General features: G+C 43.9%; 2 protein-coding genes across 2 annotated transcripts in view; one reads left to right on the top strand and one right to left on the bottom strand.

Moving 5' to 3' along the window:
* LOC113426492 (uncharacterized) overlaps positions 1-16,855 on the top strand; it is an 807,865-nt gene that overhangs the window by 197,229 nt on the left and 593,781 nt on the right. The gene's annotated exons all lie outside the window — the stretch shown is intronic.
* Positions 28-10,041, bottom strand: LOC113428937 (uncharacterized; the record flags this gene model as incomplete). The annotated part of the gene is made up of 2 exons (XM_087954054.1): positions 28-1,476; positions 8,484-10,041. Coding segments are annotated over 2 exons (2,736 nt in total), but the record flags the coding sequence as incomplete, so codon positions are not given.

Genomic DNA, 16,855 nt, shown 5'->3' with positions numbered 1-16,855 from the left:
AGAAAAAGGCTGGCACTCTGTATGTGGTATTTCTATCATCTACATTGATAGAGATGCAAAGAACATTCCCAAAATTTTTTTTCACATAATTCCCAATTTCTGCAAAAATGAATATCCAGCAACCTCTGCTGCTGATAGCCAGATAGTTATTATCAAACTAATACGTTCCATTTTTTTTTCTTTCCTCCTTCCCATCTAATACCATGACATATTTGCCTACAAAGAATAAGGCAAATTCTTTGCAAACAAAGTCATCTATTTCTCAACTGGACTTACAATACGAAGTTAGAAATGAAATTCAAGCCTTCTCTACACTCATCACTTTGGGCCTCATGTGGATTTTCTTGTGTGCGATAAGATTGGAAGGTTTCCTGAAGTATTGATCACACTCAGGGCACTTAAATGGTTTCTCCCTTGTGTGTATATGATTCAGAAGGCTACTCCTAATACTGAAATCTTTCCCACAGTCTGGACACTCGTATAATTTCTCTCCTGTGTGGGTCCTCTGGTGTGTCACCAGGCTGGAATTATCACAGAAACAATTTCCACAATTAGGACATTCAAACGATTTCTCCTTGGTGTGAGTCCACGTTGCCATGCTCGCTAAAGCATTTACTGCATTGGGAGCACTTGTAGGGCTTCTCTCCTGGTTGAGTCGTCTGGTGCACCACGAGCTGTGATCTCTGAGAGAAACTTTTCCACAATCAGAACATTCAAAGAGTTTCTCTCCTATGTGAGTCCTCTGGTGTTGAACCAGGGTGGAATTCTGACTGAAAAATTTCCCACAGTCAGAACATTTTAAGGGTTTCTCTTCTGTGTGAGTCCTCTGGTGTTTCACCAGGTTGGAATTGTCACTGAAACTTTTACCACAATGGGAACATTCAAAGGGTTTTTCTCCTGTGTGAATCCTCTGGTGTTGAACCAGGGTGGAATTCTGATTGAAACTTTTACCACAATCAGGACATTCAAAGGGTTTTTCTCCTGTGTGAATCCTCTGGTGTTGAACAAGGGTGGAATTCTGATTGAAACTTTTACCACAATCAGGACATTCAAAGGGTTTTTCTCCTGTGTGAATCCTCTGGTGTCTCATGAGATGGGAATTCTGTCTGAAACTTTTCCCACAAACAGGACATTCAAATGGTTTCTCTCCTGTGTGAATCCTCTGGTGGCCAATAAGGCTGGAATTCTGACTGAAACTTTTCCCACAAACAGGACATTCAAAGGGTTTCTCTCCTGTGTGAATCCTCTGGTGTTTCACCAGGCTGGAATTGTCACTGAAACTTTTACCACAAACAGGACATTCAAAGGGTTTCTCTCCTGTGTGAATCCTCTGGTGTTGAGCCAAGCTGGAATTGTTACTAAAACTTTTCCCACAATCAGGACATTCACAGGGTTTCTTTCCTGTGTGAATCCTCCGGTGTTTAGCCATGCTGGAATTGTTACTAAAACTTTTCCCACAATCAGGACATTCAAAGGGTTTTTCTCTTGTGTGAGTCTTCTGGTGTGTCACTAGGTTGGAATTATGAGAGAAACATTTCCCACAATCAGGACATTCAAACAGTTTCTCCTTCCTGTGAGTCCACGTTGCCATGCTTGCTAAAGCATTTACCACATTGGGAGCACTTGTATGGTTCTCTCCTATGTGGGTCCTTTCATGAAACAAAATGGAGTTGTTCTGATCAAAGGTTTTGCCACAATCAGTGTATATGTAAGGTTTTTCTCCAGTCTGGATCCTCTCATTCATAATCAGCTGTGATTCGCATATTGTTACCTTGGCATGTCTATGGATCTCTTCCACAACTCATATTCTTGAGGTCAAAAATATGGATGATCCCTTTAGTGATGCTTTGATTTACTGGTGATTTTCTTGCTCCCAGAGTGAGGCCTGCAACACCGTCTGCTCTACATGGCTTTCCACTTGACCTTTTCCTCCCCACTAACTTTTTCATTTCCTTCTTTTGCTGAATGGAAAAATAATCTCCGTTCACTTTTCATGTAACATATGCTTGAATTCTACTTTTCCCAGCTAGAAATCTCTTCTTGATTTTCTCTAGTTTCTCTCTTACTTGCTGAGGAAGGTGAAGAATTGTGTGGCTCTTTGAAGGAAACGGAAGATATTTTGATTTCTGGACTGACTTGCTTTGCTATTCAGTGTTGCTTGTTCTCCTCAGTTGTCCAGAGTGCTCTTATTGCCATCCTCTTTGTCTATAAGATTCAAATAAAAAGGTATCTTTAATGGTTGTAGAAGAGGAGAAAAAAAGAAAAACATTTATATTCCAATGAAAAACTTTGAAATTCACTTGTTGACTGGGTCAATCACAAATTCTTAGCAATGTAAGAATTGTTACTCCCCATCAATTTGGAAAGGTTTAAAAGGCTATTTCCAAACAATTTAAAATACATCATTCTACAATGAGAAAGATTATTCACAAGTGGGAAACATTTCAGACAGTTGCCAATCTTCCCAGGAATGGACATCAAAGAAAATTCGCCCCAAGACCAGACGATGCAATGGCCAGAGAAATTGCTAAAAAACAAAGAGTTATATCTCAGACTCTGCAGGCTTCAGTTAGTGCAATTAGTGCATTACTGCAGGCTTCAGTGCATGACAGTGCAATTAGAAAAAGACTGAACAAATATGGTGTCAGGATTCCTGCAGTTGCCCTAATTAAATCGTGAGCCTCGAGCCAAACTTCAAAACCTATAATGAATTTATTAGGAGTGAACATGTAGGCAGGACCTGTTTGAAGCCGATTGTGAGACACGTAGTTCACTGTCACCCTTGACCCTGGTTTTTCCCACCCCTTTGGGTGCATCATAATTCATATTCTCCAACGAAATACGTCCATAACCAAGAGTCATCAATCACATTCTCCAATTAGCGATTTGTACGGCAGAGACTCCGTTCAGCTACTTACAATCTCTGCAAGTTATAAATGGAATGCACTTTCGATTCCAAACTGTTGCACTGCTCTTTCAAACTGCTTCCGCTCTCCCCCCGCTTTCTGTTGGCAACTGTAAAACGGGCCTAGAAATGTTTTATGAATTGACATTCAGCTCTCCTCACTTCTTGAAAGTGACGTGTACAACATAAAGAAACCACAAATTGATTACAGGTATAGAACTTAGGGTTGCAAAATCCCACCCACCCCATCGCTTGGTTGGATTTTCTGCATGGAACCTTGCTACAAGGCAATCAGCTTGGACTTTCCTACTCTTTACCCAAGATAGCTCTGATAAGGGATAGCTCTTTCACTTGATTAAATGTTGGAGTTGTCTCCTGTGCCACCTCGAATTGAGAATTTGCCGGATCTCATAATGGGCCTCATATGACCATGGGGTCTGGGGTCTCATGAGTTAGGGGCATCAGAGTCAATCCGACCCCGGGTTTTAAGAGGCTACTATGGAATACTGGGTTTATTTTCCCGAACAATTGGGGCAACTTCAGTTGCACCGTGACTGGGTTGATGATCTTTACTATGGGGAATGGTCCCATGAACTTTGGCCCCAATTTCTTGCTAAGGAGTCAACTCCAGATATTTGGTGGAGACGTAAACCTTCTCCCCCAACTGGGAATGGCCGTTGCGGGGCTCAGTGTTTGTCTGCCTGTCTCTTATAGGTCTGTGCTGCTTTTGCCAGCACTTTTTTTGACATTCTCCCAAGTTGCTTTCAGCATTGACATCCAATCAGTCAGGCTGACTGAGGAGGGGGATCCCTTGGATACTCAGGTATTGGAACGAAGTCCTTACCACTCACTACCTTGAGGTAGTTTAGTCTCATGCTGTGAACAGCATTATTGTACGTGACCTCCGTGACAGATAGGACGTCCACCCAATTGGACTGCTGATAATACATGTAGTACCTCAAGTACTGCTCTACCATGGCATTCAACCCCCGCCCATTGGTGCTCAGATGAAAGGCCAAGCTAAGACCCTGGGACGACCCAATAGACTGCAGGAACTCCCTCTGCCATGGCTGAGTTTCTCTCCATACACCCTAGATGTCAGGGAACAATGGGAGAGGCCAGGCGTCAGGTACCCTGGTAATGGTGATTAATTATGGGAATCAGCTTGCTGACAAGATTCCAGCAGTTGCCCTAATTAAATCATTAGCCTCAAGCCAAACTTCAAAACCTATAATGAATTTATTAGGAGTGAACATGTCAGCAGGACCTGTTTGAAGCCAATTCTGAGACACACAATTCCCTTGTCACCCTTGACCCTGGTTTCCCCCCACCCCTTTGGGTGCATCATAATTTATATTCTCCAACAAAACATGTCCATAGCCAAGAGTCATCAATCATGTTCTCCAATTAGAGATTTTTGTGGCAGAAATTCCAGTCGCCTAGTTACAATCTCTGCAAGTTATGAATGGCATACACTTTCGATTCCAAACTGCTGCACTGCTCTTTCAAACTCCTCCCCCCTTTCTGTTGGCAATTATAAAACGGGCATAGAAATGTTTTATGAGTTAACGCAACATTTGATGAAAACCAAACACAGCATATTAGCACAAGCATCTCATACAAACTGCAAAGCACAATGGTGGAGCAGTGATGCTTTGGGCGTGTTTTGCAACTGCAGGACCTGGACACCTTGCAGTCATTGAGCCGACGATGAACTCCTCTGTATACCAAAGTATTCTAAAGTCAAATGTGAGGCCATCTATCCCAGAGGTCACCAACCAGCGGTCCACGGACCACAGGGGGTCCGTGAGAAAATTTTGGTGCTCCGCAGCGCAGCCGTGTTTGCAACAGGGGTGATATTGGTGGCGGATGGACTGATGAGCGCGGGGAGGGTAGCACATGGGAGCAGCATCAGAGCTCTTCCTGGATGTTCCCTGGCCTGCAAGGGGAGGGCGCAATCTCCCATGCCCTTCCCCTCAGGAGTTCCAAAGTGCTTGCCGCCCCTCTGGTAGCCGACAAGCCTCCTCCCACCGTGCTTCTCTTCCTCCTTGCCAGAAGCGCTCACACACCCAGCGGGGAGGAGGCTTGGTGGGTGCCAGAGGAACAGTGAGCGCTTTGTGGCTCCTGAGGGGAGGGGTTGAGCCTCCCCCTCGCAACATCTTCACCTGAGGGCATCGCTGGCAGCCACTTCCTGCAGTTCAAGAGGTCCACGCTCTTCCCACTGCTGTTCGGCCTCCTCGATGTGCGGAGGCAGGAGGCAGCAGCCATGACACGGGTTTGCTAGGGAGACTGCAGGATTGCCCCACCACCCCACCAGCCATCTGGTCTTCAGCACGTGGCTCGTCGGCCTCCGGACATCAGATTCCCACCACCCAGCACCAGTTCAGAGGTTCCTTTCCCCCACCCCCGGGGACAGAGAGAGGGGGAAAAGAGAGAGACAAGACACACACACTCACACACACACACACACAGAGAGAGAGAGAGAGACAGACAGACAGACTGAAAGAGGGAAAAAGAGAGGGAGAGGGAGAGAGAGGGAAAGAGACAAGACAGAGATGGAGAGAGGGAAAAAGAGAGAGACAAGACACACACATACACAAGAGAGGGAAAGAGAGAGACAAGACAGAGAGAGAGAGGGAGAAAGGGAGAGGGGGGGGAGGGAAAGAGAGAGAGAGAGAAATGAGAGAGATGAGAGATCCCAGTGTTTTGTTTTCTGTGGGAAATGGATCCAAATGACTCTTTGTGTATTTAAGGTTGCAGAAGCAGGCAGCCAAGCTAAGTGCCTGAAGGACCCTATCCTGTCAGTGGGAGTCCAGGCGCTTCAGCGAATGGCATGCTGGATTCATATTAGTGGTCCGCAGGATTTAAAATTATGAATTTGGTGGTCCCTGAGGTCCAAAAGGTTGGAGACCCCTGATCTATCCAATAGTTAAAGCTTGACTGACATGGGATTATGAAACAAGACAATGGTCATAAAACACACCATCTTTTTCACAATGGCTGAAAAAGAAAAGGTAAAAGCTGTTGCAATGGCAGTCAAAGTCCAGACCTCAACCCGATTGGCGGGACCTCAAGAGAGTTGTGCATAAAAAACTCTCAATGGACTAAAACAATGTTGTAAAAAAGATGGGCCAGAATTCCTCCACAACACTGCAAGAGACTGATAAAGTCACACAGAAAAGAATTACTTCTAGTTGTTGCTGTTAAAGGTGGTTCTACAAATTATTGAATCATATGTTTTTTCACACACGACCTCTCCATTTTGGCTTTCTTTTTATAAAAAAATTATAACCTGATGTAATATGTCATGTATTGTTCTTCATCTGTGGTTGTATTTATCTACTTTTAAGAACTTCTAAGGACCAATTGATTTTTACTACGTCCTGATATATAAAATCAAAGAAGTCAAGGAGAGTGTAATTTTTTTTTTCACATGACTGTTTATCTGGAAGTCCCGGGGAGAGATTATACATTTGCAGATATATATATATATACACATATACACACACACACACACACACACACACACACATTCAGAGAGAAATAAAAATACATGCACCTACAATAAAGAAAAAATCCATGTCTTTCAAGCCTGAAAAACATCTCAAAATGGTAACAGCCAAAGACTAATGTTAATCAGGAATCTGATGAATTTGATGATTGCTCGTCTGTTCAGATGGCAAGGTTGAAGTTTAGGCCTCAACAGGCTTTACACTGGCGACAGGAAGGGCACCCAGCCAGTAAACACTCAGCTCCATTAAGTTGTCCCAACACCACCCCTCAAGGCATACATACACACACATACTATTTTAAAATTTAAAATTTTCGCGTTTAAATTCTAAATCACTTGGAATTATATCACTTGGAATTATATGTAATTATATTATATAGAATTATATAATTATTAATTTATAATGATATAAATTCTTTCTTTCACCCATCTCTCCCCACTTATGACTGTATGAATGTAACTTTGTTGCTTGTATCCTTGATTTTTTATTGTCTGTTTACTAGTATGATTTGATCGCTTATTATGTTTCCTAGTATGATTGATTGCTTATTTGTACCCTATGACAACTATTAAGTGTTATACCTATGATTCTTGACAAATGTATCTTTTCTTTTGTGTGTCCAATCACACTTGGCCAATTAAAAATTCTATTCTATTCTGTTCTATTCTAAATTAAGGCTCTAGCCAAGAGCCTCTTGGTTTCTCCACATGCCTGGCCTAGTCATAGTTGTTGGGTGTCCTTGAAAGATATCACATGATTGCGATATACTAAACAAGATTGTAACCTGTCTTTTTGAATGGTGTTGGTGAAATAAACAATCTTGGAATTCTTTGGAGTCTTCTAATCCCAGCAAAATCAAGATAATCCCTCTGCATATTTGAAGGAAACAGTTTTGGAAAAAATTAAGGAGCCCTGGGAGAGAAGTGAAACAACAGGAAAACGTCTTGTCCCAATGTTTACAGAATTGGTGACACTTTTCTTTATTTTTCTTTCTCAAAAGCTATTCATGATTCTTACACAATGCTGTTTTAGAAATTAAACATTATCTACTATGCAATCCCCGTCCCTACGTCTCCCCACCAAGGTAGGGGACCACAACAGCATCAGTCCCTTGGTGCTCCTCTCAACCCCCAGCCATCAAAGGCTAACGAGGCAAGCAAAGGAGATCACAGCAGGAGTTGCGAATAAAGCTGGAGATCCTGCGGCCAAAACCACAATCCCTTTTCTCTTCAACTCAATATTCCTACAGCTCTTCTCCATGAAGGTCACCTGCAAGGCACAACAGCCTTTACATTTGAAATTTTACCCTGGTTTTGTCACTGCCGAAAACTCCCCCAATATATTTGCTACTTATATGGCGTCTTCTACTTGGGTACCTCATTCTTGACACAATCTGATCAGACACGCTTGGTGCGCTGAATTCCTGGGACTGTTAAGAAGAGATGAACTTTGAAACCGTCTACTTCTTCTCTCGCTTTTTCATTATATGAGGAGCCACAATCTCTAACTTTAGTCTGAATGCTCCTATCCCACAGAGATGCTGGCTGGAGAATTCTGAGGCTGAAAATCATGGAGCAGACAAGGAAGAAAAAGGCTGGGACTCTGTACGTGGCATTTCTAATATCTACCATGATAAAAATGCAAAGAACACTCCCAAAATATTTTTACATAATTGCAAAATTTCTGCAAAAATAAATATCCAGAAACTTCTGCTGCTGATGGCCAAATAGCCATTATCAAACTAATATGTTTTAATGTGTTCTTTTCTTCTTCCCATCTAATATCATTACATATTTACCTACAAAAAAATCACGCAAATTCTTTGTAGCCAAATTAAATAGTCAGTTTCTCAACTGTACTTACAATGGGACTATGAAAGAAATTCAAACCTTCTCTACACTCATCACTTAGGGCCTCAGATGGATTTTCTTGTGTGTAATAAAAGCAGAATGTTTCCTGAAGGACAATCGACACTTGGGGCACTTAAATGGTTTCTCCCCTGTGTATATAAGCATATGATTTCCAAGGTTAACCCTACTCCTTCCCACAGTCTGGACAATCATAATGTTTCTCTCCTGTGTGTGTCCTCTGGTGTCTCACCAGGCTGGAATTGTGACTGAAACTTCTCCCACAATCAGGACATTTAAAGGGTTTCTCTCCTGTGTGAGTCCTCTGGTGGCTAATAAGGTGGGAATTGGTACTGAATCTTTTCTGACAATCAGGACATTCAAAGGGTTTCTCACCTGTGTGAGTTCCCTGGTGTATCACCAGGTTGGAATTCTGACTGAAACTTTTCCCACAAACAGGACATTCAAAGGGTTTCTCTCCCGTGTGAATTCTCTGGTGTCTAATCAGGCTGGAATTATCACTGAAACATTTCTCACAATCAGGACATTCAAAGGGTTTCTCACCTGTGTGAGATCTCTGGTGTATCACCAGCCTGGAATTGTGACTGAAACTTTTCTCACAATACGGACATTCAAACGGTTTCTCTCCTTTGTGAGTTCCCTGGTGCATCACCAGGTTACAATTCTGACTGAAACTTTTCCCACAAACAGGACATTCAAAGGGTTTCTCTCCTGTGTGAGTCCTCTGGTGTCTGACCAGGCTGGAATTATCACTGAAACATTTCTCACAATCAGGACATTCAAAGGGTTTCTCGCCTGTGTGAGATCTCTGGTGTATCACCAGGCTGGAATTGTGACTGAAACTTTTCTCACAATACGGACATTCAAACGGTTTCTCTCCTTTGTGAGTTCCCTGGTGCATCACCAGGTTGGAATTCTGACTGAAACTTTTCCCACAAACAGGACATTCAAAGGGTTTCTCTCCTGTGTGAGTCCTCTGGTGTCTGACCAGGCTGGAATTATCACTGAAACATTTCTCACAATCAGGACATTCAAAGGGTTTCTCGCCTGTGTGAGATCTCTGGTGTATCACCAGGCTGGAATAGTGACTGAATCTTCTCCCACAATCAGGACATTCAAAGGGTTTCTCTCCTGTATGAATCCTCTGGTGATTAATAAGGTGACAATTCTGACTGAAACGTTTCCCACAATCAGGACATTCAAACGGTTTCTCTCCTGTGTGAGTTCTCTGGTGTCTCACAAGGTTGGAATTGTTACTGAAACTCTTCCCACAATCAGAACATTCAAAGGCTTTCTCCCCTGTGTGAGTTCTCTGGTGACTAACCAGGCTGGAATTCTGACTGAAACTTTTCCCACAGTCAGGACACTTAAAGGGTTTCTCTCCTGTGTGAATCCTCTGGTGTTGAATCAAGATGGAATTCTGACTGAAACTTTTCCCACAGTCAGGACACTCAAAGGGTTTCTCTCCTGTGTGTGTTCTCTGGTGTTGAACCAAGCTGGAATTTTTAGCGAAACTTTTCCAACAGTCAGAACATTCAAACGGTTTATCTCCTGTGTGAGTCCTCTGGTGTCTCACCAGGCTGGAATTTTGACTGAAACTTCTCCCACAGTCTGGACATTCAAAGGATTTCTCTCCTGTGTGAATCATCTGGTGGCTAATATGGTTGGAATTGGTACTGAAACTTTTCCCACAAACAGGACATTCATATGGTTTCTCTCCTGTGTGAATTCTCTGGTGTATCACGAGCTGTTCTGATCAGAGATTTTACCATATTTAGAGTATATGTAAGGTTCTTCTCCAGTTTGGATGCTCTCAGGCATAACCTGATGTGATTTGCAAGTTGAATATTTCCCAGAACAGGCATAGCTATGCTCTACATGGCTTTTCCTTCCAGTACCTTCCAAATATATTGCCTCTTTTGCTGAATGGAAAAATAATCTCCCTTGACTTTTCATGTAATATATGATTGAATTTTACACAATATTTTTCCCAGCTAAAAATCTCTTCTTGATTTTCTCTCGTTTCTCTATCACCTACTGTGGAAGGTGAAGAATTGTGTAGCTCTTCGAAGGAAATGGAAAATATTTTGATTTCTGGACTGACTTGCTTTGCTATTCAATGTTGCTCATTATTCGTAGTTGTCCAGAGCGCTCTTATTGCCATCCTCTTTGTCTATAAGATTCAAATAAAAGGGTATCTTTAAGTGTACATAAAATGGTTGCAGAAGATGAGAAAAAAAGAAAATGTTTACATTACAATGACAAAGCAAACATGCCTCAATGCTCCAATAAGCTCTTACATTAATCATGATTCATTTGACACATGGAAGGCTACCCAGATCCAGGTTCGAATATCCATTCAATGAAGAAATTCATTTGTTGACTGGGTCAATCACAAATTCTTAGAAGAGCAAAGGGTTGTTTTCAAATACAGGGAAGTGAAAAAGAAAGAACTCCCTCTTTGATATCTTTGGTTTTACTTATCAGGACGTAAAAATATCATCACAATAAAAAAGAGTCATAGAATTTGAAAGGATCTTGGACATCTTCTAAACCAAACCCTGCTCAACCAGGAGACCCAGAGGTGGGCTGCTACCGATTCACACCTGTTTGCCGTGAGATGTGGGCATGTTTCCTCTGTGTGTACGTTTGGACAAAGAAAGGGGCAGTTGTTGGGGAAGAAGCATGGAGAGTGAGTACCTCTGAAGGAAGGGAACTTGGATGGAGGTAAGTAAGTGAGCCGAGCTGATGAGTTTGTGGTGGAAGCAAGTGGGGCGGTGGGGGGGAGGTTTAGAAAGGCACACGTCATGGCACTGGCACCTTCTGTGAGGAGACAATGTGTGGGGGAGCCCCTCCAGCACCGTGAGATGTGTGTGTGTTTGCTCTGTTTGTACATTTGGACGAAGAAAGAGGTGGTTGTTCAGGAGTGAATCCATGGTGGAAGCAAGCGAGGCACGGGGGAGGCTGAGAATGGCAGGAGCTGGACGCACGGACTGAACACCACGGCTTGTTTTGCAGGATCTGGAGCTTAGCGGGATCTTCTGGTTTAGAAAGCAGGTTGCGCCCCTTTCCCTGAAGCAAACTTTTCATTTGAAGCATGGATGGCCAAGGCTGCCTCATTGCTCCAGTTGGCCTTTGTATTCTCTGCTGCCTCCGCCACCTTTTGCTAGTCCAAGTTAAGAAACTTGAGTTTACTTCACGGACCTCGCTCTGTTACCTTTCTGTCATTCCCCCCACCCTCTGTCATTCCCCCCACCCGTTAAATTTCTCATCCTCCCTAAGGCTCTTGGCCCAATTTAGTGAGATGAAGAAGACGTGCCAGGTGCGGAGGGGAGAGCTGAGGATTTTTTGGCTCAGGATTGTATCTTGGCCATTACATTGGAGTTTCATTAAAAGTCCTTTATAAAAAGTGCAGCCGTGGAGCAGTGGGGAGGGAGAGGAAGAAGGGGGTGGATGCTAGCAGAGAGGAGAGTGCTTCTGGGATGAGGGACGCTGGTAAGAGAAAAAAGGCAGCTTGCAAAAGAAGAGCCAGCACAGCAAAGCAAGTGAGGGAGCGAAAATTTGGCCTGCCGGTGGGCCTCTTTATTCCGCCTCGCTCCCAAGGCAGCCAGGTAGCACCCGCCTCCTCGTGTGAGAAGCTACCAAAGGACCTTCTCGCCAGGAGCGCTGCCGTTGTTCAGATTCCCCACCTCCTTCTGGCAGCCCTCGGCCGAGCACGGCTGCCCCACAAACCAACACCAGCTTCGGCAACACCACCACTACCTGCACCCAAAATCTGTCATCTTGAAATGTTTCTTGAAAGTGACCCCAAAGGAGTGAGCAAAGTAGGCTTCTTATCCTACATTCTCATTAGGGGTAGTCCTTGATTTATGTCCACAACTGAGCCAAAATTTCCATTGCTAAGCAAGATTTAAGTGAGTTTTGCTCCGTTTTGTGATTTTCCTTGCCACTGTTAAGTGATGTTCAGTAGTACTAAATAAATATTGTATCTTGTTAAGGCTGGAGGCGGGGCCAGTTGTGGTGAGTGACGTCGAGTTGGCCACGCCCAGGCACTCACATGATCACCCAGCAGCCCACCACTGAGGAGACCCTACAACATTTCAGATAAGCGGTTGTCTCGCCTCTTCTGAAAAGCCCCAAGTGATGGAGCACCACAACTACTGCTTAATTGTCTCACCAGTAGGAAATTTCTCAGTGCTTCCATAGCTTAATGAGGTGAAGTACCAGTCAACTACTGCTAATAAAGTGCCCTTGATGAATTGTTAAGAAACAAAGAGTTATATCTCAGACTCTACAGGCTTCAGTTACCATGCTAAATGTTAAGATTCATGAAATTGCAATTAGAAAAAGACTGAACAAGTATGCTTCGTTTGGAAGGGCTACACAAGGCAAAGTCTCTTCTCTCTAAAAAGGTCATAGCAGCATGGCTGAGGTTTGCACAGTTGCACCTGAACAAATCACATGATTCTGGAACACTGTCCTTGTCACAGACAACACCAAAGTGGAGATATTTGCCCATAATGCACAGTGATACGTTTGACGAAAACCAAACACAGCATATCAGCACAAGGCATCTCATACAAACTGCCAACATAGAGGTCGAGAGGTGATGATTTGGGCTTGTTTTGCAGGCGCAAGACCTGCACACCTTGCAATCATTGAGTTGACCATGAACTGTATACCAAAGTATTCTAGTCAAAAGAGAGGCCATCTGTCCAATCGCTAAAGCTAGGCTGACATGGGATTATGCAACAGGACAATGGTTGCAAACACATCAGGAAATCTACAACAGAATGGCTAAAAAAAGAAAAGGATCAAGGTGTTGCAATGGCAGTCAAAGTCCAGACCTCAACCCGATTGGCGGGACCACAAGAGAGTTGTGCATAAAAAACCTCAATGGACTGAAGCAACATTGTAAAAAAGATGGGCCAAAATTCCTCCACAACGCTGCAAGAGACTGAGAAAGTCACACAGAAAAGAATTACTTCTCGTTGTTGCTGGTTCTACAAATTATTGAATCATACATTTTCCACACACGACTTCTTTGTTTTGGCTTTCATTTTATAAAATAAACGATGACCTGATGTGATATATCATATATTGTTGTTCATCAATAGAGAGAGAGAGAGATTTCAGAGAGAAATAACACACACACAATATGGAGAAAATCCATGTCTTTCCAGCCTGAAAAAAACCTCAGAGTGGTTACAGTCAAACCTTCTGCGCTAAAGTTAATCAGGAATCTGATCAATTTGATGATTGCTCATCTGTTGAGATGGCAAGGCTGAAGTTCAGGCGTCAACAGGCTTCTGAGGCCATGGAAACTTTCACAGGAAACCACTAGCCCAGGGGTCTGCAAGCTTAAACACTAAAAGAGCCATATGGAACCGTTTCCCACTGGGAAAAACAAAACAAAAACCTCGATATCACTCACTCCACCCAGTCACATGACCCCCTACCCAGCCACAAAACACTTCTCTATGTCTCTCTCTCTCCCCCTTTCTGTATATCTCTGCCTCTTTCCCTCCCTCTCTATCTTCCCCTCTCTCTGTGTATCTCTCTCTGTGTGTCTCTCAATGGCTCTCTCTCTCCCCCCCCCCAGTCTCTGTCTCCCTCTCAGAAAGTCGTTGCTGGGCCAAGCCAGCTAGCTCTCCTTGGGGCTCTTCGCCAACTCCTTTTATTTCTTCTTTTTGGAAATTCAGGCTGGCTGAGGATCGCCATGGTGGAGGCTGCCCTTCAGGCGACCTTCCTCCATCCCCTCCTTCTCCTCTCACGACCCCCTGGCCGGCTGTGGAGGGACCAGATGTTCCTCAAGCGAGCTCCAAAGTGCAGCAAAGGCATGCATGGGGCAGGCGGCTGCTCATTTGAGGGTCTCCCCACCTCACCACAGCTGGCCAAGGAGTTGTAAGAGGAGAAGGGGTGGTGCCCAAAGGGAATCCTCTGCCCCGGGTGGCACTCGTTTATAAACCAGTCCGGATTTCTAAAAAGAAGAAATAAAAGGAGTAGCCAAGACTCCCAAGGGTTCTTTCTGAGAAAGAAAGAAAGAGAGAAAGAGAGAAAGAGAGAGAGAGAGCCTTCCCCTTGTGTCATTGATTTTAATCTTTGGTATTAATTTTGTGGGAAGCCCCAGAAGAATGAAATATTTTGGGGAATGTTAAAAGAGGCAGATTATTATATTTCCCCAAGGAAAAGTGGAAGGAAAAAAACCTTTACAAAGGCAGGAAACGGCCCCAACTGCCCCCAGCAGATGCCTGAACTTCTTAGAGGTGGAGATTTTGTGCCCGTTGAGAAAGACTACTCACAAATACCTTTAGCTCCAGTTGGTGGGATTAAGAAGGACAGGACGTTTAGGGTATAATAGGGTTAACCCAGGACCTTTAGAAGAGCAAAAGGCTACATTGCTCAACCCCCGGGGAGGATTTCAAACCCAAAACCCCAAGCAATGTATTGGGCTAAGCTATCCCAACCCCATTTATTCAGAAAAGACCCAGAAGCAGCTCAATCCGATCTTGTTGCCCGAAAAACATCAGGTCCACTACAGAATAATTGAGTTTTGGGGGACCTTGGAGATCTTCTGGTCCATCCCCTTTTCAGACAGGAGACCCTATTCCATTCCGAACAAACGGCTGTCCAATCTCCTCTGAAGACCCTCCAGTGACGGAGCCCCCACAACCTCTGGAGGGGAGCCATTCCCAAAGGATCCACCTTCACTTGAAACAGGCTTTTTAAATCTTCCCGCCAGCAGAGAATTGCAGCCACCAGTTTCACAGCGTGCAGCCCCAGCGGGCTCCGATCTGGGGAGGGAAGGAACCTGCAGCTGACACGCTTCAGCCCAGTTGCTTCTCTGCTTCCAGGCCGTGGAGGGAACCGAACAGCCCGACTTGCTCCCGGACTCCCCTCCCACCTGCTGCCCCCAACTCACCCGCCAGCCGCTGCTTCCATCCTGGGAAGATCAGAAAAGCCGCTCTGCATTCCACCTTCCTCGCATGACGCATCCGGAGAGGAAGTTCCCCTGTGCTTCATTGCAATACTCTATGGTTGAAAATCTCCTTTTTTTTTAAGCTCAAGCACTAAAGTGTGGATGACTTTCTCAGCAAAGAAGTTGCCTGACCGCCATCTAGCGACCTGAAGTGGAAAAACACGTTTGTTCAGGCTCCACTCTGGCATTTGGAAGATGTTTTCAGTAATTTACATGACAGCAGGTCCTTTTCGTGAAATAGTGAAAGGTGACTCTACCTAGCTCCGTTTTAGATGCCTTTGTGTCAGTCTTGATGACTGGCCTTGCAGTTTCCTTGGCAACGGTTTTTGGAAGTGGTTCTCCCCCCCCCCTTTTCCTGCTTCCTAGACCTGAGTGGACTGACCAAAGTTGAACAGATGCTTTTGCCCTTCAGGTGGGACTGGACCTGAGCGTTTCTCTGTCTCTAACCTGCTGCCTTCACCACTACACTATAGTCAACAGCAAATTCAAGGATCCAGCTTTCAAGATGAACCAATCAATTAATCTGAAAAGATCAAGAAGTGTTAAATTTAACATGGGAAATAACCGAGACAACCAGGCGTTAAGGATAACCCTTTTATTATAAGCTAACAGGGTTTCCAAAGTCAAATCGCAGGCTAACAAATGCGGCTGACAGGCGACAGCTGAGCCTGTCTGACACCGCACCTTTTATAGTGTGCTGTAAGACATGGCAGCCAATCAACTGTGTTAGGAATCTGTCCACCAATTAGTTGGGTTGGCAATATATAAACCAACAATGTATGTTTGTGGCTTTAAGAAAAAAATCACTGTATTGATTCCGATTGGTTGACTGTATTGCAAATTGCCATAAGAGGGAGCTAGAGGTCATGGCTTGCTCTCTCTGACATTCTGTCTCTCTGACATTCTTTGCTATCTAAGGTTCTCTGTTGTGCTTATACTTTGATATCTTTGTTTATTGTAAATGACAAAGGCAACCGGTAAGAAGACTTTGTAATTGGATATTATTTGGACTGTTAAACGTATATGACCTGGACCGTTTATTGGACTGTGCTATTTCTTAAAGTAAACTTTAACTCAATTTAGTGTATCTGTGTGTGACTGAATAATTATTCATAACTACTCTCATGAACTTTTCCATGTGCATATCCTTGTTACTCAAGGGTTATTCTGTACATATCATAACAAGCTGTCACGCTGCTCCTGAAGAACTTATATACAACAGGAAGGGACTTGATGATCTTGAGTCCAACCTCCTGATCAAGCAGGAGACCCTAAGTTGCTTCTCTCCTTCATTAGTTTCCATCCGTTGTTCCTCATCCTGTCTATGGTGCTTTGTTTGGAAGACAACTTGACTCCCTCTTCTGTATGGCATCCACTCAAATATTGGAATACTGCTATCATATCTCCCTTTGTCCTTCTTTTCATTAGACTAGACATACCCAATTCCTGTAACCATTCTTCATGTGTTTTAGCCTCCAGCCCCCTATTCATCTTTGTTGCTCTTCTCTGCATCCTTTCCAGAGTATCTAGTCTAGTCACTCTGGAGGGACTAGAATTGGATGCAGTATTCCAAGTGTGGTCTTACTCAGGT

Source organism: Notechis scutatus, chromosome 2 (genome assembly GCF_049901735.1).
Source record: "Notechis scutatus isolate UNSWTSFEM ecotype Mainland chromosome 2, rNotScu1.2, whole genome shotgun sequence".
Lineage (NCBI taxonomy): Eukaryota > Metazoa > Chordata > Lepidosauria > Squamata > Elapidae > Notechis > Notechis scutatus.
The sequence above is the reverse complement of the archived record's forward strand: the minus strand, read 5'-3'. Positions and strand labels throughout refer to the sequence as shown.